Consider the following 20,704-nt stretch of genomic DNA (forward strand, 5'->3'; position numbering starts at 1 on the left):
AGAAAAAAAAAAAAAGATGTCATGGAAGGAATCCCTCCATGAACAGGTTGAAATTGATGGAGAGAGTGGATGTGTGTTACCACCACCAATCATATTAAATAAAGAGTTAAAAACAAAAAAAAAAAACAAAAAACAAAAAAAATGCAAAACAAAACGAAAAAACAAAAGGGTATTAGAGCGTATCATTACACTTTAAATAAAGTGTCGTACAACACTATTAAAGAGACAGTTTCAGTGACTATTTTGCTTTGATTTGAAGCTTTGGATTCTTTTATCAGATCACATGGGCAAGAATCCGACTTGCCTTCAAAGACTTGCCGCTTGCATGGTGATGTAAAACTTGCAAGGCTTAAACTGATTGGTTAAGGGCCGAAACTGATCCAACCCAATTATTATTATGATATTTTGTTTATTGATGTCAATTGGATTAACCTTCCTCCAAATTGCATCAATAATACCATGGTCATATTATTATGATACATGTGTTATATTACTTGCTATTTGGATTGACAAGTATTGAAAAGTTTAAACCTTGATTGTGATTAGGGTTTATTTGTTTAACTCTACTCAGGAGTTTACTTTGTATAATGTAATTTTAGATTTGGGTTTGTGTAACCCTACCTAAAATTAGTTTTTTCCTCATAATGACTTAGGTCAAATGGGAGGCTACTTTATATGATTTACTTGAAGTTGTTGATATGATGATGCATATTTATATTATTTGCTTTACATTATTGGTTCTAATGGCATGATTCGAACATGCGACCTTTGCGTTAGTAGGCCAGACATATTATTGTTTTGAAATGTGTTTTAGCATATATATGTATATGTATTGATAAATCATCATACCCTCCAATGGCGGTTTTAACTTGAGACTCTGTCCACTTGTTGAGATGCGTGGTTGATCTCCACCCACGGACCCTTAGATATTTATTTATTTATTTTTCTGGGTTGGAGATCATGATTGGTATTTCATTTAAGTTGGCATATTTATATATGTACGTTAAAGGCAGTCTTCGTGTATGATGTAAAGTGCAGCGCTTCCTATTAGTAGATTGATGTAGTAGGACTTTTAAAGGATGTAATTATTTTTTGGGACAATGTAATTAATTTTTTGAGAAGCCTTGTAAAGGAAAACGCCTCATACTGCATATCATATACTTACACTACCTCGACATACCACTTTAAGTACCAATAAGGTTCCTATGTGGGACCTTTGCGCACCCGTTTGTATACGTATTGGAGATACTTAATTCTCCTTATATTTGTTTGAAATCGATTAAAATTATATGTCCCTGACCTACACATGTGAGATTTGATTATGAGCTTAGCGAAATTTTTTGTCTCACCGTGTGTAGTAAGGAACCATTAATTTTAATTAGGGTTTCTGGAACAAATTTTTAATGTGTACTTAATGTTTACCTTGTACATTTTGTGTGTAGTGATATAGCCACTAATCATGTTATTGCGGACCTCACCAAGGGTGACAAATTGATTGGACCCAATTATGACATGTGGCATCGAAAGATTCAATATTTGTTCAATGACCAAAATTATCTTGAGTATTTGACCAATGTTGTGGACAAATCTGCTGAGGGTACTATCGCTCAGCACTGTCGTGATATGAAAGCCTATAATCAGTGGATGAATAAAGATCACAGTTCGCATTTTATTATGTTAAGCGCTATGCATGATAAGTTGATTGGTGATTATGAGAAACACACCACAGCTAAGTCCATATGGGACCAGTTGATCATTGACTTCAGAGGTACATCTACTACAAGGTTAAGAGGTATGACCTTGAAGTTTGAGATGTATAAGATGGATCCTAAGCACATTGTGCCTGAACACCTTAGGGTGGTTAAGGACATGATTTGGAAGCTAAAAGATGCTAGGTCCACTCTCACTGATGAGCAGTAGGCTCAAGCTATCATTGGGACATTACCCGATTCTTGAAACCCTATAAAGCTCGTTCTCACACACAATTACAGCATTAGAAATTTTGCTGACGTTGCAGAATATGTGAAACTTGAGGTGGAGCACCAAGAGTTGAACCGTGTAACTGCCCTAATCACTCAGGGAGGCAAGCACAAGTTCAAGCACAAAAGATAGGGTAACCCAAGAAATCAAGGTATGGCCTAGAACTAGGCGCCAAAAGAAGGCAAGCCCACTAAGAGAAAAAGAGGCAAGCGTGGCAAAAATAAAGATTTATCTAAGGTCAAATGCTACAACTATCAGAAGATGGGCCACTTCGGTCGTTTTGCACTAAGCCAAAGCAGGTACCATTTTTAACCCACTCTACCTGTACATATGTTTGTACCCATGTATTGGTTACCCAAGCATAGTCTAATTGTGGATACAGGAGCAATAAGACATATAACGCGAGATCGAGGGGGTTTTGTAAATTATCATAGAATTTCAGTTGGAAACTAGAACGTGTTCATGGGGAACGACACTATTGAGGCAGGTCGAGGAGTTGGTACTTATCAACTCAAGATACATAATGGACACACCATGCTTCTTCGCAGCGTGCTTTACGCACCAAATATTCAGCATAATCTACTTTCAGTTTCTGCATTATTAACTTTATGATATTCAGTCCATATTAACGGTTGCACTTTAGAGTTTTATTTGAGTGGTATTTTTGTTGGACGTGGATCCTTACTTGATAGATTTTTTAAATTAGATTTAATTGATTCTGCTTCATCTGTTTCTTATGTAATTAATATATGCGATAATTCTAATCTATTACATGACATGTTGATTCTGCTTCATTTGTTTCTTATGTAATTAATATATGTGATAATTCTAATCTATTACATGACATGCTAGATTGGGACACATAGGGCAAGACAGGATGACTAGGTTAGCTAACGAAGGCCTTTTGGACCCACTCACTAAAGTCAATCTCCCTATGTGCGAGCCCTGTCTAGCAGATAAGGCTCATCGAAAGCCCTTTGAAAAGGCAGTTTGAGCTACCCAACCTTTAGAACTTGTCCACTCAGATATTTGCGGACCTATGAATATAAAGGTAGGCCATGGCACTTCTTATTTTCTTACATTTACTGATGATTATTCATGATACGGTTATGTGTATCTGATTTCTCACCACTATAAGGTATTAGATTGCTTCAAATGCTTTGTAGCAGAGGTTGAGAATCAGTCAAGTAAGAGCTTAAAAACTCTATGCACTGAACGAGGATGAGAGTATCTATCTGACCATTTTAAAGAACTGTGTGAGGAGAAAGGGATTCGCAGATAGTTAACCATTTCTCGCACTCCGTAGCAAAATGGCATAGTGGAGAGGAGAAATAGGACACTCTTAGATATGGTTAGGTCGATGATGGCGCAATCCAATCTCCCGATATCTTTTTGGGGGGATGCTCTTCTAACTGCTGCCTACATCCTTAACCGAGTACCTTTACAGTCAGTTTTTTCGATCCTGTATGAGTTATGAAAGGGCGCAAAGCTAAATTTAGGACATATACGACCATGGAGATTAGCAGGTTATGTTCACAGTACCTCTAATAAGTTTGGGAGGCTTAGCCCTAGAGCTAGGACACACATCTTTATAAGATATTCCAATAGCTCAAAGAGTTACGTTATATACGGTGAACACCTTGACAGAGGAATGACTGAGATAGAGTCACGGGATATCGACTTTATTGAGATAGATTTTCTTAGTATTGGTGACGTCAGTAGGGATCTCGACCTCTTTGAGATAGAGGACGAGGAAAGCATCTCACCTATTCTTGGCGAGAGTGGGGAATTAACTCATCCTGTAATCACCAAAGAAAGTGAGATTGATCATTATTAGCCTAGTGGGAGTATACCAGCTAGTGAGGGTGCACCACTAGACGATCATCAGGATTCCCTCATGCATAAGAGCACTCGTGGGAATATTCTCCATCATCTTTTTGATATTGAAGGGAAATGATGAGGATGAGCTAGCTTCTTTGCGAGAGGCGCTCTCCTCACCTGCTAAGGATAAGTGACAAGCTACTATGGAGGATGAACTAAGTTTTATGAGTAAGAACCAGGTATGGGAGTTAGTTTACCTACCTCCTGGGTGTAAGACCATTGGAAACAAATGGATTATAAAGGTCAAACATAAGGCAGAGGGTTCAATTGACAAGTATAAGACATGCCTTATAGCAAAGGGCTATACCCAAAAGGAGGGTGTAGACTATGATAAGACTTTCTCTCCAGTGGTGAGAATTGCCTCAATTTGCCTCATTCTAGCTATTATCACAAAATTGAATTTGGAGCTTTTTCAGATGGATGTTAAAATTGTATTTCTCAATGGAGAACTAGACGAGGAGATCTTTATAGATCAACTAGTGGGTTTTGAGGCCAAAGGACAAGAGCACAAAGTCTGCAATCTCAAACGTTCTATATATGGCCTTAAACAATCGTCTAGGTAGTGGTACTTTAGATTTCATCATACCATTACCTCTATTGGTTTTGAAATGATTGAAGAGGTCCACTGTATGTATGTGAAACAATCCAAGGGAAGTTTTCTTATTCTATCCTTATATATTGATGACATTCTATTGACTGGGAATGACATGGAGATGATTATCACCACTAAAGAGTGATTGTCCTCTACTTTTGAGATGAAAGGGCATGGGTAAAGCCAACTTAATATTAGGCATCAAGATTACTAAGAATCGTCCTAGGAATATTCTTAGTTTGTCTCAAGAGAATTACATAAAGAAGATCTTGAATGATTCCACATGGATAAGTCTAACCTCATTGACACACCCATAGACAAGGCCTGTGTTTTGAGCCTTGACTACCCTAAGACAGATGAAGAGAAGAATCAAATGTCCATAGTACCCTATGTAGCAACGATAGGCAGTCTGATGTACGTGATGATGTGCACGTGTCCAGATATATGCTTCGTAGTTGGGATGGTTAGTCGTTACCAGAGTAATCCAGGACCACGCCTGTAATACCCTACTTCTTAAACCCGGTCTGACTTCACGGTTGACCCGGTTTAACCATGCAGGAACCGAACCAGAGGGAGTTAGAGCGAGTTCCTTATGGGCTATGATGGCAAGGGTGACCTTAAACACCGGCTGGCCCGATAAGTCCGAGCCACTGCCAGAAGAGACGAGAGTGCCCAAGTCGTGTACATGCACCTACCATAAGGCCATGTACAGATAAAGCAGGTATTGTAATCGTATATTAAGGTATATACGTATACTATATCGTATGCTAGGGTGGGGTTCACGCCAAGCCCGAACTCTGTCAAAATCCCAAGTTTTGGCCCTCAGGTGGGCGGACAGGTGGGCGCACCCACCCACCTGAGTGACCCATCCATGTGCACTATTTAGTTATTTAGGAAGTATATATATAGCATTTATGATTTTCTTTTCTTTTCATTTATGACACCCGTACGTTGGTGAGGATAGTAAAGAGGAGAGAGAAAAGAAAGGGAATAAGAAGGGAAGAGAAGGAAGCGGAAGAAGAGAAGGATTTCAGCGGCACCGAAGCTTGATCTTCCCATTCCAGCACCGAAAGAGTGATCTTCAACTCTAGATCTACATTTGGAGGTAAGCAAAGTCGGGTTCCTTAAACATTCAACATACCCAAGCTTAAACCCTTGATTCGAGTAGGGTTTCTTGAGATCTTGTAAATCCCCTTTGAAATGATGAATCTAAGGTTTAATAGATGATTTATGTGTTGATCTTGAAGGATTTGAAGAGGTATTGACAAGGTGGAAGAAGCATTGTGGGTTTGAAGTGATTTGGAGGGTTTGAAGTTGTTCTTGAGCAAAGAAGGTAAGATGGTTTCCCATCACTTGAATCTAACCTAGATCTAGGTTAGAACCATCCTATAAGACCTTGAAGGTGTGAAGAATGGGTTGGGAAAAGCCCCATTTGAATCTCCAAAGAATGGAGGAAGTTGGGAAGAAACAGGGGTTTTTCCGCNAAGGTGGAAGAAGCATTGTGGGTTTGAAGTGATTTGGAGGGTTTGAAGTTGTTCTTAAGCAAAGAAGGTAAGATGGTTTTCCATCCCTTGAATCTAACCTAGATCTAGGTTAGAACCATCCTATAAGACCTTGAAGGTGTGAAGAATGGGTTGGGAAAAGCCCCATTTGAATCCCCAAAGAATGGAGGAAGTTGGGAAGAAATGACTGTTTTCCCGCCAAGACCGGTGGGTGGAACCGGTGGGCCCCTACCCGCCTGTGGGCACCCACCTGAGAAGGCAGGGGGGCTTCGGGTACAATCGGCGGGCCACCCTACCTGCCGGTCTTAGCGGGGGCCCCTGGCCCAACCGACGGGTGCAACCGGCGGGCCCCTACCCGCCGGTCCAAACCGGTGGGTAGGACCGGTGGGCCAGACTGCCCACCTGTCTGACCCACCCGTGTGGCCCCGAAGGTGATCCTTACGTCCGATTGAACCCAAATCGGACGTGTGACCTTCTTTTGACTTTCTAAACATGATTTTGTCATCGAATCTCGTTAATTTTGATCCTAAAATGGTGAAGTACTAACCCCGCTCAATTATGTTAGGTTCACCAAATCCTATTCGATTCGCACCGGATCTCACCCGTACCGAACGGGAATCCTTGTACGCTACAGGTAAGTGGGGAGAGGACGTTTGGCCTTGTTGCAAGGCATTGTTTGGCATTCATTTAATTATATCTAGTATAGTCATGCCATCATGAATATGCTATGTAGATTAGTCATTCCTCACATTGTTATGCATGTGTGCTATGTTTACTTTCTAGATGCCAATTAAATGAGATGTTTATATGTTGAATGTGGACATCATGGTGCATGATGCATTGATAGACTAGATGCCGTAGTCGGCTTGGAAACGAATGCATTGGTGGCTCGTGGAATGGGACACGAAGGCACTATGCAATCGTACTATTGTCATATAGGAGCATGCGGTATTAGGATTTTCACCATCCCATGCTACGACCCTTCCCAACAGGGGTTAAGGTGTTGGGTTATCATTTGGGGGAAAGCAGTGGTCGCGGTCGTCGGGTCACTGTGGCGATTAGACATAACGCCTGGCGGGTCATGTAGGACAGCCGGCAACCCCGGTGATACATTCAAGAGGGCCAATCGTACTGCTTTTAAATTGCTGGAGTCAGTACATTTATTTTCAGTCATTTACATTTCTGTTGAGAGCCGATGGACGGCATTGTCTTTACTTTTCCGAGTACTCACGGTGGGCCTTCTCCGACAGCCCTATGGACGTATTGCGGGAGGGAGTTCGCGGCTCGTACCCAGAGTATACGCGCACTGTGGTTGTAGTCTCACTAAAACCAAGGACTTAGTAATGTTGCTTAGGTGGATGTGATTTAAAATGTATAGCATGGCATGTAGTGCATATGATGTGTTTTGATGTGTGGACTGCTGTGTGGTCCATCTTATCACTTACTGAGCTAGTGAGCTCATCCCACGTGTACACCCCTTTTTAGATGATTTTGTAGGTCATACATCTGAGGAGCATGGGGTGGGTCCCACAGTTGAGTTTCTTGAAGAGGACTGGTGGACCCCTAAGGAGTTAGAGCACGGCACTGACTGCTCGTGTGAGAGTTGTGCTGCGGGACAGCAGTTCTGAGGCCGAGCTGAGCTCCACCTTTGAGGCCATGCTGAGCTCCACTTCTGAGACCGAGCTGAGCTCTTCTATGTGATGCCGAGCTGAGCTCTAGCCTTGATACCGAGCCGAACTGTGTACTCTGATTGTTTTGGTGGATTCCCTTATGTACTTGATATTTGAATTTTATTTTTATTGTGTAAATATCATGCCTTCGAGCCCAAATGTATATTATTATTGTATCTCAATTCGGGTATCAAGTATTATGGGATTATTCTCTGGTAAAACTTAGTCTTCCGCTGATCTGATGAGCTTATATTAGTTGTGTGTATGCTGTGGTGGAATACAGTATTTGATGATCCTGACAGGTTTGGGTTAACCGGTGTTAACCTGGTCACTGGCCCGGTTCTGTGAGAACGGGGTGTGACACACCATCCTCATTAACACATGAAAATAAAATAAAATAAAAAAGATAATCCAAACAATAGTACATGGAAATAGTAGTCGTGATGCTATTAAATTAAATTCAACTTAAAAGCTTGTTACCTGAAGCAATCTCCTCAAGGTCATTAAAGTTTTCTTCGACATCAATATGTGTTGGTGAATGTCGTAGCTAATCCTATGCACACACTAAGGAATCTACTATCCGTGGTGTCAATGAACTACGAAATTGGTCTAAAACCCGATCACTAGGTGCTAAAAACAGACTTTGAAGCAACAGTTGAAACATGAATTGGTGAAATATCCCAAGCCATCTTACTAAGAATGACAAACCTTGAGCTATTAACCTTCCACCAATTTAAGACGTTGAAATTCTCATCATCATCTACAATACTTTCCAGCAAATAACAATTTAACTCCGTCCCAATTTTTGAACCCACCCTATTTTTCCATTTTTGAAGAATTTTGTTGTGAATATTTTTAGTGGCATTTATTGGTGGGGCATCAATATGTTTAGGAGTTGAAACATCTACCGCTGCACTAGGAGATGACTCATGTGATTGGTAGTGCTTTAATAGCTGGTCATGACATTCCTAATATTTCCCATATTCATTACAACCTCAAATTGAGGATATATTTTCAAATAACAAGCCTCTACATATGTTAATTTCAAACGAGGATCAAGAATAGTAGCAATAACTAAGAAGATGTTAACATTATCTATGCTAACCCAATACTTTTAGAACTTTTCCATTATGACACATGCCATATCAGGACTCATGGGATCTTCATTTTTTATCAATCCATCATCAACAATTCAATTGCATAAAATTCTTGAAAATAATAATTTGATGTGACATAAAGCGACCGCGATAATTTTGTGATGGCATTGTAGAAAACCTCCAAAAACTTGCATAGAACACTTAGAACTATATCCTTACAATCTATTGTAAAGATCAAGTCTCTATCTTCTAGGCATTCAAAAGCTTTCTGAAACTCTAAAGCAATTCATAACATGAGATAATGTAGGGTTTCAACGAGTAAGAACATCTAGAGACAACGTTTTCTTAAATTGAATATTCTCTTGCTCACAACACAACTTAAACTGTTGCAATCTTGTAGGTTAGCTCCTTGCATATCTCACTACAAAACGCACATTAGTTATGGAATCCTTATTGCTTTTGAGAGATTTTTTAACCATCAAATTTAGAATATGTGCACAACATCTCATATGAAGGTAATTAGGATTTGGTAAATCTCCTCTTTAAATTCCGAATTGCCACATCATAATTAGATGCATTATCTGCAGTAATAGTTGATAATTTCTCTATATCCCAATCTAGTAGACATAACTCAAAACATTGCTTAACTTCATCAGTGTGTGGTGATGGGACAAAGCAAAAGTTAATAATCATCTTTTGCAATTTCCAGTGTTGGTCAATGTAATGGGCTGTTAGGCACATAAACCAAGGTTTTGGATTGAAGTCCACATATCTGTAGTAGGGCAAACTCGTTGATTACTTTTCTTGAATATATCTTTCAACTTCTTTTTGTCTTCCACATAGATTGCAAAATAATTTTTGCCACAGGGGTACCAGACAAAAGAGTGAACCTAGGACACAAAACATCCTAGTCTACATATTTAAAAGGCCATTCATCCACAATAAGTCAATAACCATACGCGCAAGATCCTTACGACAAAGTTCATGGTCAAGCTTCAAGTAGAGATAATGGTGATACCACTACTCTCATCAATTGTATAATTCAACATCTTTTGTTTCTTATCCTTTTGACTATATGGATAAAGAAAACATCTCTCCAAGTGGCGTCTCAATGCACTTGTACCATGTTCAGTAGCACATTCAAACTCTTTATGACAATAATTGCATGTACGATTTTTAGCTTTTGACCCATCACCACACATTGGTGAAGTTAAACAATGTTTTTGAGTTATGTCTGCTAGATTATGGTATAGAGAAATTATCTATTATTACTATGGATAATACATCTAATTATGATGTGGCAATTCAGAATTTAAAGAGGAGGTTGACCAAATCATGATTACTTTAATATAAGATGTTCACATATTCTAAATTTGATTGTTAAAAAAATCTCAAAAGTAATAAGGATTCCATAACTAATGTGCATTCTGTAGTGAGATATGTAAGGAGTTCACCTCCAAGATTGCAACAGTTTAAGTTGTGTTATGAGCAAGAGAAGATTCAATTTAAGAAAACCTTGTCTTTAGATGTTTTTATACGTTGGGACTATACATATCTTGTGTTATAAATTGCTTTAGAGTTTCAGAAAGCTTTTGAATGCCTAGAAGATAGAGACATGATCTTTACAATAGATTGTAAGGATATGGTTCCAAGTGTTCAATGCAAGCTTTTGAAGGTTTTCTACAATGCCACCACAAAATTGTCTGGGTCGCTTTATGTCACATCAAATTATTATTTTCAAGAAGCTTATGCAATTGAATCATTGTTGATGGATTGATAAAAAAAAAAAATGAAGATCCCATGAGTCGTGATATGGCATGTGCCTTGGGTTAGCATAGATAACGTTAATGTCTTCTTGGTTATTGCCGCTATTCCTGATCCTCACTTGAAGTTAACATATGTGGAGGCTTGTTATTTGAAAATATATCCTAAATTGGAGGTTGAAATGAAGATGAGAAATATTAGGAATGTTATGACTAGCTATTAAAGCTCTACCAATCCCATGAGTCATCTCCTAGTGCAGTGGTATATGTTTCAACTCCTAAATATATTGATGCCCCACCAATAAATGCCATTAAAAATATTCATAACAAAAATTGAAAAAGGTGGGTTCAGAAATTGGAACGGAGTTGAATCGTTATTTGTTGGAAGGTATTGTATTTAGCATCTTGAATTGGTAGAAGGTTAATAGCTCAAGGTTTGTCATTCTTAGTAAGATGGCTTGTGATATTTTACCAATTCATGTTTCAATTGTTGCTTCAGAGTCTGCTTTTAGCATCTGGTGGTCGGATTTTAGACCAATTCCGTAGTTCATTGACACCATGGATAGTAGAGTCCTTAGTGTGTGCATAGGATTAGCTACGACATTCATCAACACATATTGATGTCAAAGAAAACTTTGATGACCTTGAGGAGATTGCTTCAGGTAACAAGCTTTTAAGTTGAATTTAATTTAATGGCATTACTACCACTATTTACATGTACTATTGTTTGGATTATATTACTAATTTTTTTTATTGCACTAATGTTATTTTCAAGTGTTAATGAGGATGGTGATATTACAAGTTTGATTTGAAGCCTGCTATTGAATGTTTTCCTATTTGGTAAGGCAAAATTTGGTTTGGGTGAGCATGGAAATCTTCAAAGCATGTGTTTTTTATTGCTTTAATTTTTTCGCTTTATAACCATCACTATGATAAAATTGGGTATTTTTTTATTTCATTAATGACCCAATGTTTAATTTTACGGGGACTAGTTGATGAGGAAGAGTGAACATGGAAATGCAATGAAGGATGCGGAAACCATAGTTGTCAAGGCGTTGCCTTGGCGTCCACGCGGTTTTTCTGGGGCCTAGGCGACTGTCGCCTTATTGCACTGTATGCCGCCTTATATTTTTTGTCCTTATTTATGTCAAATACATACTTAAAATATTATTCATAAATAAACCAATACCCTTTATTTAAATCCAATAAAAATAGTTTAAAAATCAAATTCCAAAAGTATAAAAAGTCAACCCCCCAGTTCAAGAACAAAAATTGGATTTTTGGTTGTAGGGCGATTTTCAACTTTCGAATGCTAAGGTTTTTCTTAATTCTGAAAATTTTATAAATCTTATCATGGTAGAACATTGTTAAAAACCAAAAGTCCGGTAAAATAATCTTTTGTTTTGATGTCAATAAAATTATTTTCATTCAAGCAATTTAACAGCATTCGCACATTTTAAAATAAGTTTGACCAGAACATAATTTTGTCATTACAACTCAGATTTAAGTAATCTTAGACTTGTTGGAAAGCTATTTTTGTGTTACATCTAATACAAAAAGTCTCATTCAAAAATAAAATTATTTGACCAATAAAACTTATTATAGAAGAAGAGCATCTCTCTAAATGTAAGTCATGTTGATTTTTTATGACTTGATGTGAGTGTGGCTATGTTGATTTTTATGACTTGATGTTGCTTAATGTTGATTGGTTTTTTATGTCATAGGGCATATTATAACATACAAAATAATTTTAGAAAATAGGAAAAATAAAAAATAACACATGGGCGATTTTATTGCCATGGCAATGCCATAGTAGGTGATTCACCGCCAATCGATTAGCCACCCCTCCACGCCTTGGGTCGCCATTACACAATGACAACTATGGCGGAAACAAAATGATTCTCCATTTTCTTTGAAACAAATTTGGGTTCTTTGGATCGTAGGGTTGCAACAAAAAGCCCAAAATTTGAGTTCTTTGGATTATTTATTTTCTTAGGATGTTTTTCTCTTTGTTAACAGGACATGTGATTTGAGATCTTCGGATTGTTTGCTTTATTAGGATGATCTTTTTGTTTATCATGACAAGTAGTTGGAGTTTTTTGGATTGTGTGCTTTCTTAGGATGATATCCTCTTTGTTTACCATGCTAGTTGGAGTACTTTGTATTGTTTGCTTTAGGATGTTCTCCACATAATTTGAGTTTTTTAAACTGTTTGTTTTCTAAGCTCCACTGAATTGATGACTGATTTAGCTTAGCTATCTGATAACAGAGATGTGTGGCAATACAGATCGTAAGGTACCCATAAGCTATCCAATGGACATGGACGCCTTGAATATATCCTCAGCCAAGAAGCCCTAACTCTAATGGAACCCTAACCCACGATTGCCCACGACAATTCGATCGCGATCACTGGGATTTTCGCGACGGGCCATTCCCTGCCACTGAATCTGATGAGGAGTTGAAGGGATTGAGCTGCGAAGAGCACCGTAGGCTTAAACACCAGAAACTGAGGAAGAGCCTTAAGAACTGTATTTGGAATTGCACACCCAGTCCTCCTGGTGAAAGGGTTCGCTACGAGCCTCTGGATGAAGCCAAGGAAGTTGTAGAAAAGGACAACCAAAAGGGTGATTCGAGAGGGGAAGATCCGCAGGAGAACAAGATTGGTCCAAAGTTTAGTGACGTCGTTGACAATCTGAGATTTTTTATTTGAGAGGAGGAAGAAAGAAGAGGCAGAAGAGAGGTTGGGGAACTTGTTCACTCTCACTGAACAGAGACAGAGAGAGGAGGGTTTGAAAGGGAGAGGATTTCTGTTTTGACCCGAAATCCATACCTTTTGAGACCCATTTCCGATCTTCATCTTCAACCATTGGATCGGCAAGCGCTACGTGACAGCAGCCGAAGCCCTCTCCACCAGTCTCCGCCAAATCTAGTCTCCTCAGACAACGTTTTCCCCTTCTAGGATGGTCATGATCTTTACTTACAAGTTACAAATGTTTGATAGTTGACATGATAAAATCTACTCAGATTGGTTTAATGTAGCCTCTTCTGGTCTTCCAACTTTTAGCTTTGATAGAAATGCCTTCCTATGGACAAGTGCTGATGGTAAAACATAATGCAGTGTTGAATTTTCCTAGAGATTTAAATCTTTTGTTCCTCTGAGTCTCTCCTCTTGGAGAAAAAAAAAGGGGGAACTCATTGTAAGATCACAGTTGGTTGAAACATCTATGAATCTGGATATGGGAATGGTGACCCAATCTTTAGAGCAGAATATTTTTTAAAAATAAAATAAGTTGTGTTTGGAATGCATTCTCATAATAAGTCCTGCGTTTATATCATTATAACCGATTCTTTTCTATTTTCTCACTTCATAGTGTGTTCCAGATCCAGAATCTATTCCAAGGATGTATACGAAACAGAGTCTTATGTTCTCTCTTTCCCTCATTTATGTGATAAGTCGATCAAAATCAGATTCATGGAATAATTTCAAAACTATCACTGAGCTGTGGGGTGAATTCTGTTTCATCCATGAAGGAAATAAACGGAGGAAACCAAGTTACCAATTAGTACCTGAGATATCAGCAACATATATAAGATATAAATCTTACAAATCTATGCTTAACTTTTGCCAGGTACCCTCAAAGACTAGAAGACTCCCACCAAACTGACAAAGCCAAAACACACACTTGGCCAATAGGGGGCTTGTGTCAACTGCAAAAGGAGGAGGAAGGTAACAGAAGGCAAGCTTGATCAATGATTAGTAGGGTGGGTGGTGAGCAGTACAGTTAGGGCTAGCCCCAGCAAGAGTTGCAGCAGAGGTAGCAGTAGCAATATTGCGGTCAGCATGGCAGAGCTGACGAAGCTTGGTGGGGACGTACCAGATGGAGAGGCGAGGGTGAGAGTTGAAGATGGAGTCGATGTCCCAACCATGGCTTGCTGCAATGGCGACGAGGGGTTGATAGCAAGCCTGCCTCCAAGCTCCCACGTTCTCTCCTTTTTCCTTGAATGCTCTCCTCAGTGCGTTGGATGCCTCTTCGTCCAAGCAATGCAATGCGTAGCAGTGGACGTAGTGCCTCATTTTCGGCTTGTTTATGTAGCTTGCTCCTGCCTTCTTCGCATATCTGAACACCTGGTTCGTCACCTACACATTGCTTGGAAATTTTTATACATATCTTTATATTCGTTACTGATCTCATATTGACTGTGACGTTAGTCTTCATTTAATGTCAGATATATCTTATTTGTCCTGCAATCAGGTATATTTATTATACTGGGCCTTACAATAGAAGGCCATGATGGCTGTCCCAGGACAGGATAGGACAGGACAAGACCGGCCAGAGCAGAACCAGCCAAGCTCTTGGAACACTGTTAAAGAGCATGATAGCAGGAGCCAGCCGGTCCAAGCTTTAGGGTCTCTTGTTTGGAGGAGAAAAAAACAAAAGGTTTCAGGGGTGGAGTGGAAGCACACATCCGACGGCCTGGAGCACCAGCCACCAGGGCATGGACCTTGAGATGCGCTACCACCTCTGCAACACGAAGGAGCCAAGTGTCAATCGGTTTGGTTCTAGTTTTTCCTTTTAGGTTTCAATTCAGGATACAATATGTATAAAAAGGAAATGGAAACTGAATTGAAATGGAATAATTTTTATGACGTCAAATTGAAATTGAACCAAATCAGTTTTGGTTTTATTCGGTTCCTACCATGGCTGTTCCCCCGGTTCCACTAGTTGTGATATGCTTGATACTTTACTTGGAGTGGGTGGCATGTTCTACAATAAATATATTTTTTTATGTTTGTATAGTATATTAATATATATAATATTTTATATATCGAACCGTATAAGAACCAAAACCAAACCAAGCAGGTTCAGTTAGAGTATCGCTTTTCAGATTCGATTCAGTTCTTGATTCGGTTTTGATCACACCAACACTTTCTTGGACCGAACTAAATACCTAGAACCGAACTGATTTATACCCTTAGGTCAGCTCCTTGAAAGCAGCAGCACGGTAACATGACCCAACCCAAAGGCCTCAACCCAAAACGCTAATCATAATAAACTAACTGATGGTCTGGAATGGCTCGTTCAGACAAAGCCCAGCCCAAAATTGTGAACCTATGGGCCTACACCAATAAAGAGGCATGACGGTCAAGCTGCAGTCGTGCAGGGTTTGGAAACCAGTGTAGGAGACACTGAGTGTACACTGTACACTGTGCACTGTACTGTTTAGAGAGAGGGATTGGAGAAAACTACTCTTTACCAGTGAGAATTCGACACGTAATGTTGTCAGGGCCTCAGGGGCAGGCTGGCAGCGTGCCGCAGGATGCCTGTCAACCTATCTCCAGTTTACAAAGATACCCTTCATAATTTCATTTATTTACGAAACTACCATTACCAATTCCTTTTCATGTTAATGGAAGTTTACGTTAATGGAAGATTGGTTTGTTACCTTGGTAGGGCATTTCTCACCACGTTCCCTGGAGATATTCTGAACATGGATCAAGAAATCACGGCACTGTTCATATAGATGGAAGAGATAATCGATTCCGTTCTTCTTCCCCCGTGCCACCTCTCCTGGTTCTGTCACAATGAACGGATGCTCCCTCTGCCTCTCCACTCTTACTTTCTCTTCATCATCATCCCCACCTTCAACCTCGTCCTCCTCTTCTTCTTCCTCCCCAGTACTACAACTCCTCCTCTTCGTCCACGGCGCTCTCTTTTTTCGTCTCTGCTGCTTATTCCTCTCCGCTGCCTCCCATACTGACGTAGCGCCGCCTCCTCCACCACTCCCCATCGCCTCCATCTCTTGTTGCACTGGCTCCTCCGATAACCCTGAAAAAAATTTGTATTTTTTTCAGTTCGATTTGAGACTGTTAAGTGGTGTTTAAGGTTGGTGCATAAAGACCTTCCTGCGAGAGAGCATCTAGAGGGACGTTGGTAGCGTCGGGTGGTAGGAGGAGGTGGTGGCGACGGTTGCGGGATTCTTCGTCTTCGAGTAAGAGGCGTCGACGCTCGGCCCTGACGGCAGCCTTAATGCCGTACCTCTCACCGACGAGGAGGTCCCAACGGAAGATCTGTGAGAGGCTACTCATCATCTCGTCGAGTTCCTCCTCTTTCATGTCCACCAGTGTGTTCACCGTGAATCCAAGTTCCGCTATTTTTGCTGCCGTGTAGTATCGGACCCCGTACGCCTGGAACAACACGTCTAGCCCTCCTATATCCCTAAGCGGCCTTGTGGTTGTGGAGTACGTCGGCGGGGTTGCAGCCACCACTTCCAGCAACCGTTGAGGTGGTGCAGTCGCCCCTCTTGGGTCCCATTTGAACAGACTCGCCGAGAAGGCGTCTGGATCCATAGAGCTTTCAAACAGCTATCTCTATCTCAAACACAGTTGTCTCTCTCTCTTTCTTATCGAAGCTCAACACTCATCTGCTCATCTCCTATGCTATACTCGATACATAGCTATCTATGAGAAATAAAGCCAAGACTGTTTTAACATGACGGAATTGCCACTCTTAATATAAATAATGACACAGCCTCCTTACCCGTTATTTAATCTTAATGATCCTCTGAAAAAAAATGTAGAATATGCATATGCATATCAAATTTTGTGTGTGTGTGTGTGTGTGTGTGAGAGAGAGAGAGAGATCTAAGCCATGAGCCGCCACAGTGATTCTCTCTTTTGGTTTAGATATATCTCACTCTTTCAACCAGAGTGATGGGTTCACCCATGAATCTATCATCATTGTTACTTCCCTACTATATATTAGAGTTGGAAATGTCCTTTGTTATTCTCTTATGCCTAACAAAGTGCAATGATGACTATTGATGAAGGAATGGCTTAAGAAAACTAAGGGTCCATTTGATTTTGTCTCTAAAAATTATTTTTCCATTTTTCTATGTTCAAAAGTAGAAAAACACCCCTAAAATCGTTTGATTTTTATGTTTCGTTTCACTTGATTTTTGAAATAAAAATAGAAATAAAAATAAAAATTTATGCTTATTTCTGTGTCTAGAAACAGGAATGGAGAAACAAGTCATGCTTATTTTTATGTTTTTAGAAACAAATGGGAGGGACAAAAATTATGAAAAACCCAATACTTCACTCGACCTACCCCACCCCCACCCCCACCCCCACCCAAACTCGCTATCCAGAAGTGGCGACTCCAACATGGTCGTGTGAAGCTCATAGTTCTAAATTGCTTTCATCCTTTGGAAGCTCATCTTCACAAAGCATGGCCACAACTCCAATGTCGTGCCTTCACTCGTGAGTTGCATACCTTCAATGTCATGCCTTCACTTGTGTCTTAAACCCAACTAAACTGTTGAAAACCGTTTCGAGAAACTTAAAAAACAAACACCTTTTTGCAATTCTCAAAATTATTTCTTGGCAAAAAAAAAATGTTTTTTCTGTTTTCAGACACAGAAATAGCTTAAACAAAATGAAACGAGCCCTGAGTCTTAAGATAAATATAAACATTCAGCATGCTAGAGCAAAAGCACAAGCCTTGGTAGGGTGATTGGGAGTCTTCTCGATGAGGTGATACACCAGGATTTTGGTTTTATCGAGCATCAAATTTTTAGGTGGCATTTTGAAGCCTTTTTGAGTTTTACTTGCGGGACTCATCTTGTCTAGAGTTAAGCGAGTTATCCAAATCAAACTAGGCTGAATTTTAAGTATTGAAAGTCAACTAAAGTGTGTCAATTGCAAATTGAAACCAAAACCAAAACTGAATTGCCCCATAAAATCCTAACTATTATCAATTTCATTTTGATTTGGAACATTAAAGCATTTGTTTCAAACCTGTAGTAAACTGAATAAGCCATAAACATGGTGTCTGATCTATACTTAGAATCCACTTAATGTGAAAGTTTGTTGTAAGAAGAGAGAGATTGAGTGGATTCCATGTATGGATCAGGCACCGTAGGAGAATAGTTCTCGTATGAGAACCTGATCCGAACTCCTCAACCCCTTAGTTCATCATAAAATTCTTCATAATTGTGTAGTGTGCTCTGACTCAAGCAAAATTAGGGATTCCGTACCCTTTCTTGGGATCTCCTCTCGTTGCTCTCCTCCCTTAGTTTTGATGTATCATCTTTGTCTGTTGTTTCTTTCTTTCCCTTGTTTTCTTATATCCTGCTTCAAAGATGTTTGTTTTTTGTTGCCAATAGTGATAGGCCTTCTGTCCTTTGGATTGCCTTTGTAGCTTGTGCTTTAATTTTTCTTTCCTTTCATATTTTATATTCGCCAAACAATAAAAAACCCTCTAAGTTCTAGAGAGTTGGAGACTTCGAGCATTTTCTAAGATGGATTGAGATGGGGAAGGACCGGAGGAGAGGGCGGAGAGAAGTAGGATTTAGGGAAGGAGCAGAAGAGTGGGTAGGATAGTCTCTCTCTCTCTCTCCGAGGACGCAATTAAGGAGACAATGGAGTCAGTGGGTACGATAGTAATTTGGCGTTGGGACTTCTGCAGGTTTCTTCTCTGGTCTTTCTCTTTCGCTTGGAAGTTGGAAAGGGTTGGATTCCGATCTTCCACCTGGTTCCTGCTGTCGGGACTTGCTTTACCCACTCCTGCTTCCTTTAGGCAGACCAAGTGTCTCAATGTACAAAAATGTCCCTATCCTTAAAATTACCAACCCAAAGGATCCTTTTATATCATGAGGGATAGAAAGAAGTGAAGGAAAATCCCAATTTGCCTTGTGGATACGAGAGAAGGAAAACTCCATATTATAGTACCTTCACTGTTTATGTAGATTATTTCATGTGGGGCTCCTCTACTGTGTTGTGTAATAGAGGTGGCGGCTCAAATTCCATGTTGTGAAGTGTTTTGAAGCGCATGTTCATATGTTGAATTTCATGCCGAGATACTTTATGATATTGGATTTGAACTGTCATCTCTATTACTCGGTAGAGGGGCCAGATATGATTACTTTTGATTCTTGATTAAAGTTAGGTGATCATCAGTGATCAAAGTAACCATGAGCTAAAATTGGGTTGTGTAATGGGCCATGCTTGACCTATTGGCTATTACATTCTATATATAGCATTAGCACAGTTTTAGGTATTAGTGTTAGAATCAGAACAGTCATATGAAACAAATATTTTTTATTTATTTTTTGAAAAGTAATATTTTGATCATTTATTAGCCAATGTATTAATAGCTGAATCCTTGAGCATTAGAGTTTCCCACGTTTGGCTCTTCTCCAACTCCAACGATTAGGGTGTTAATCTCCCATTGGGGAAAATAAATTGCAAGAGAGCAATTGAGGTAAAGTCCTTAAGCCTGTTTGAAGAATGATGACGGTGATGTGAGGCTATAAAGAATAAGAGACAAAGTTTTTAGGCTAGGAGCAGCTTTGCGCCACAGACATAGAGAGCATGCAATGACCATCATGCCCCTTCTAGAAGATGTGCCTTTGTATCTCGATGTAGGGAACACTCTCAGACATAAAATACTTGTCCAAAAAATAAATTAAAAAAATTAAGGATCGAATCGGATGAATCAGTCCTAAGAATATTATAATCAACACTCAAATCTAAAAACACAAACCACTCCAGGGTTTCTTGGCAAGAAGCAGCCATGTTTGATCAAGCGAGATCGGGTGGGTCACGAGTCACGATTCTCAACTAATCGGATCGGTTAAATCTGTTTTGATACGGTGCGGTAAAGCCCATAGACCCAAGCAGGGGTACTTGTGTTTGTGTTTACATATATATCTCTTTGGCAGATGTGTAGTGGGGAATAGAGAGATGTACGTACGTGCAGAGAGGTTACAGGCTACAGAGTACACAGGAGGTGTCAGGCGGTGCCGATGAGTCAGATGACTCAGATCAGAGATGCGAAAAGAAGCCAAAGAGTTGTTCTGAAAGGCTGATCTCTGTACTTCCCGACCATCTTAATCTCCTTCCCCTTCTTTGAATCACTCCTTTTCTTATCTTTCCTCTGATCCTCTACAAAGGCTTGAAACTTGAAGAAAGGTCACAGGAGTGCTTTTCTGGTTGTCCCACCCAATGGGTCGGGTATGATAAGTCTATTTTTTGGGGTTAGGATCATGTACATAGTTGGAATGTTAGGTTTTTCGACTTTGTTTGTCTTTTACAAAACTTCGTGATTTGAGTTAGGGGTGCAACAGGGCTGGGTTGGGCCAAGTTTTTTAAACCCTAACCCAACCCTAAGTCCTCTTAATTGGGCCCAAATCCTCCCTGACCCTGACTGGCTGCAAA

At 39.7% G+C, this 20,704-nt stretch overlaps 1 protein-coding gene and 1 long non-coding RNA gene across 2 annotated transcripts; one reads left to right on the plus strand and one right to left on the minus strand.

The window, feature by feature from the left end:
* Positions 1-14,028: 14,028 nt before the first annotated feature.
* LOC122063627 (floricaula/leafy homolog) lies at positions 14,029-16,929 on the minus strand. Its single transcript, XM_042627325.1, has 3 exons — positions 16,387-16,929; positions 15,931-16,313; positions 14,029-14,623 (listed from the first exon to the last, which is right to left on the minus strand). Exons 1-3 carry the CDS (start codon positions 16,832-16,834, stop codon positions 14,240-14,242), a joined length of 1,215 nt encoding a protein of 404 aa, XP_042483259.1. The 5' UTR covers positions 16,835-16,929; the 3' UTR covers positions 14,029-14,239.
* LOC122063628 lies at positions 14,476-15,140 on the plus strand. Its single transcript, XR_006135416.1, has 2 exons — positions 14,476-14,614; positions 14,713-15,140. It is a non-coding gene; the product is annotated as an uncharacterized LOC122063628 (long non-coding RNA).
* Positions 16,930-20,704: the final 3,775 nt, after the last annotated feature.

The sequence above is a fragment of the Macadamia integrifolia genome, unplaced genomic scaffold (assembly GCF_013358625.1).
Source record: "Macadamia integrifolia cultivar HAES 741 unplaced genomic scaffold, SCU_Mint_v3 scaffold1386, whole genome shotgun sequence".
NCBI classification, from domain to species: Eukaryota; Viridiplantae; Streptophyta; class Magnoliopsida; order Proteales; family Proteaceae; genus Macadamia; species Macadamia integrifolia.

Excerpts from the sequence above, each read along its gene's own strand:
- LOC122063627 (XM_042627325.1), bottom strand. The coding sequence starts at position 16,834 with ATGGATCCAGACGCCTTCTCGGCGAGTCTGTTCAAATGGGACCCAAGA. Across the intron at positions 16,314-16,386 it reads AGATGCTCTCTCGCAGGAAG|GGTTATCGGAGGAGCCAGTG; the intron begins GTCTTTATGCAC and ends AATTTTTTTCAG. Across the intron at positions 14,624-15,930 it reads GTGAGAAATGCCCTACCAAG|GTGACGAACCAGGTGTTCAG; the intron begins GTAACAAACCAA and ends AGCAATGTGTAG.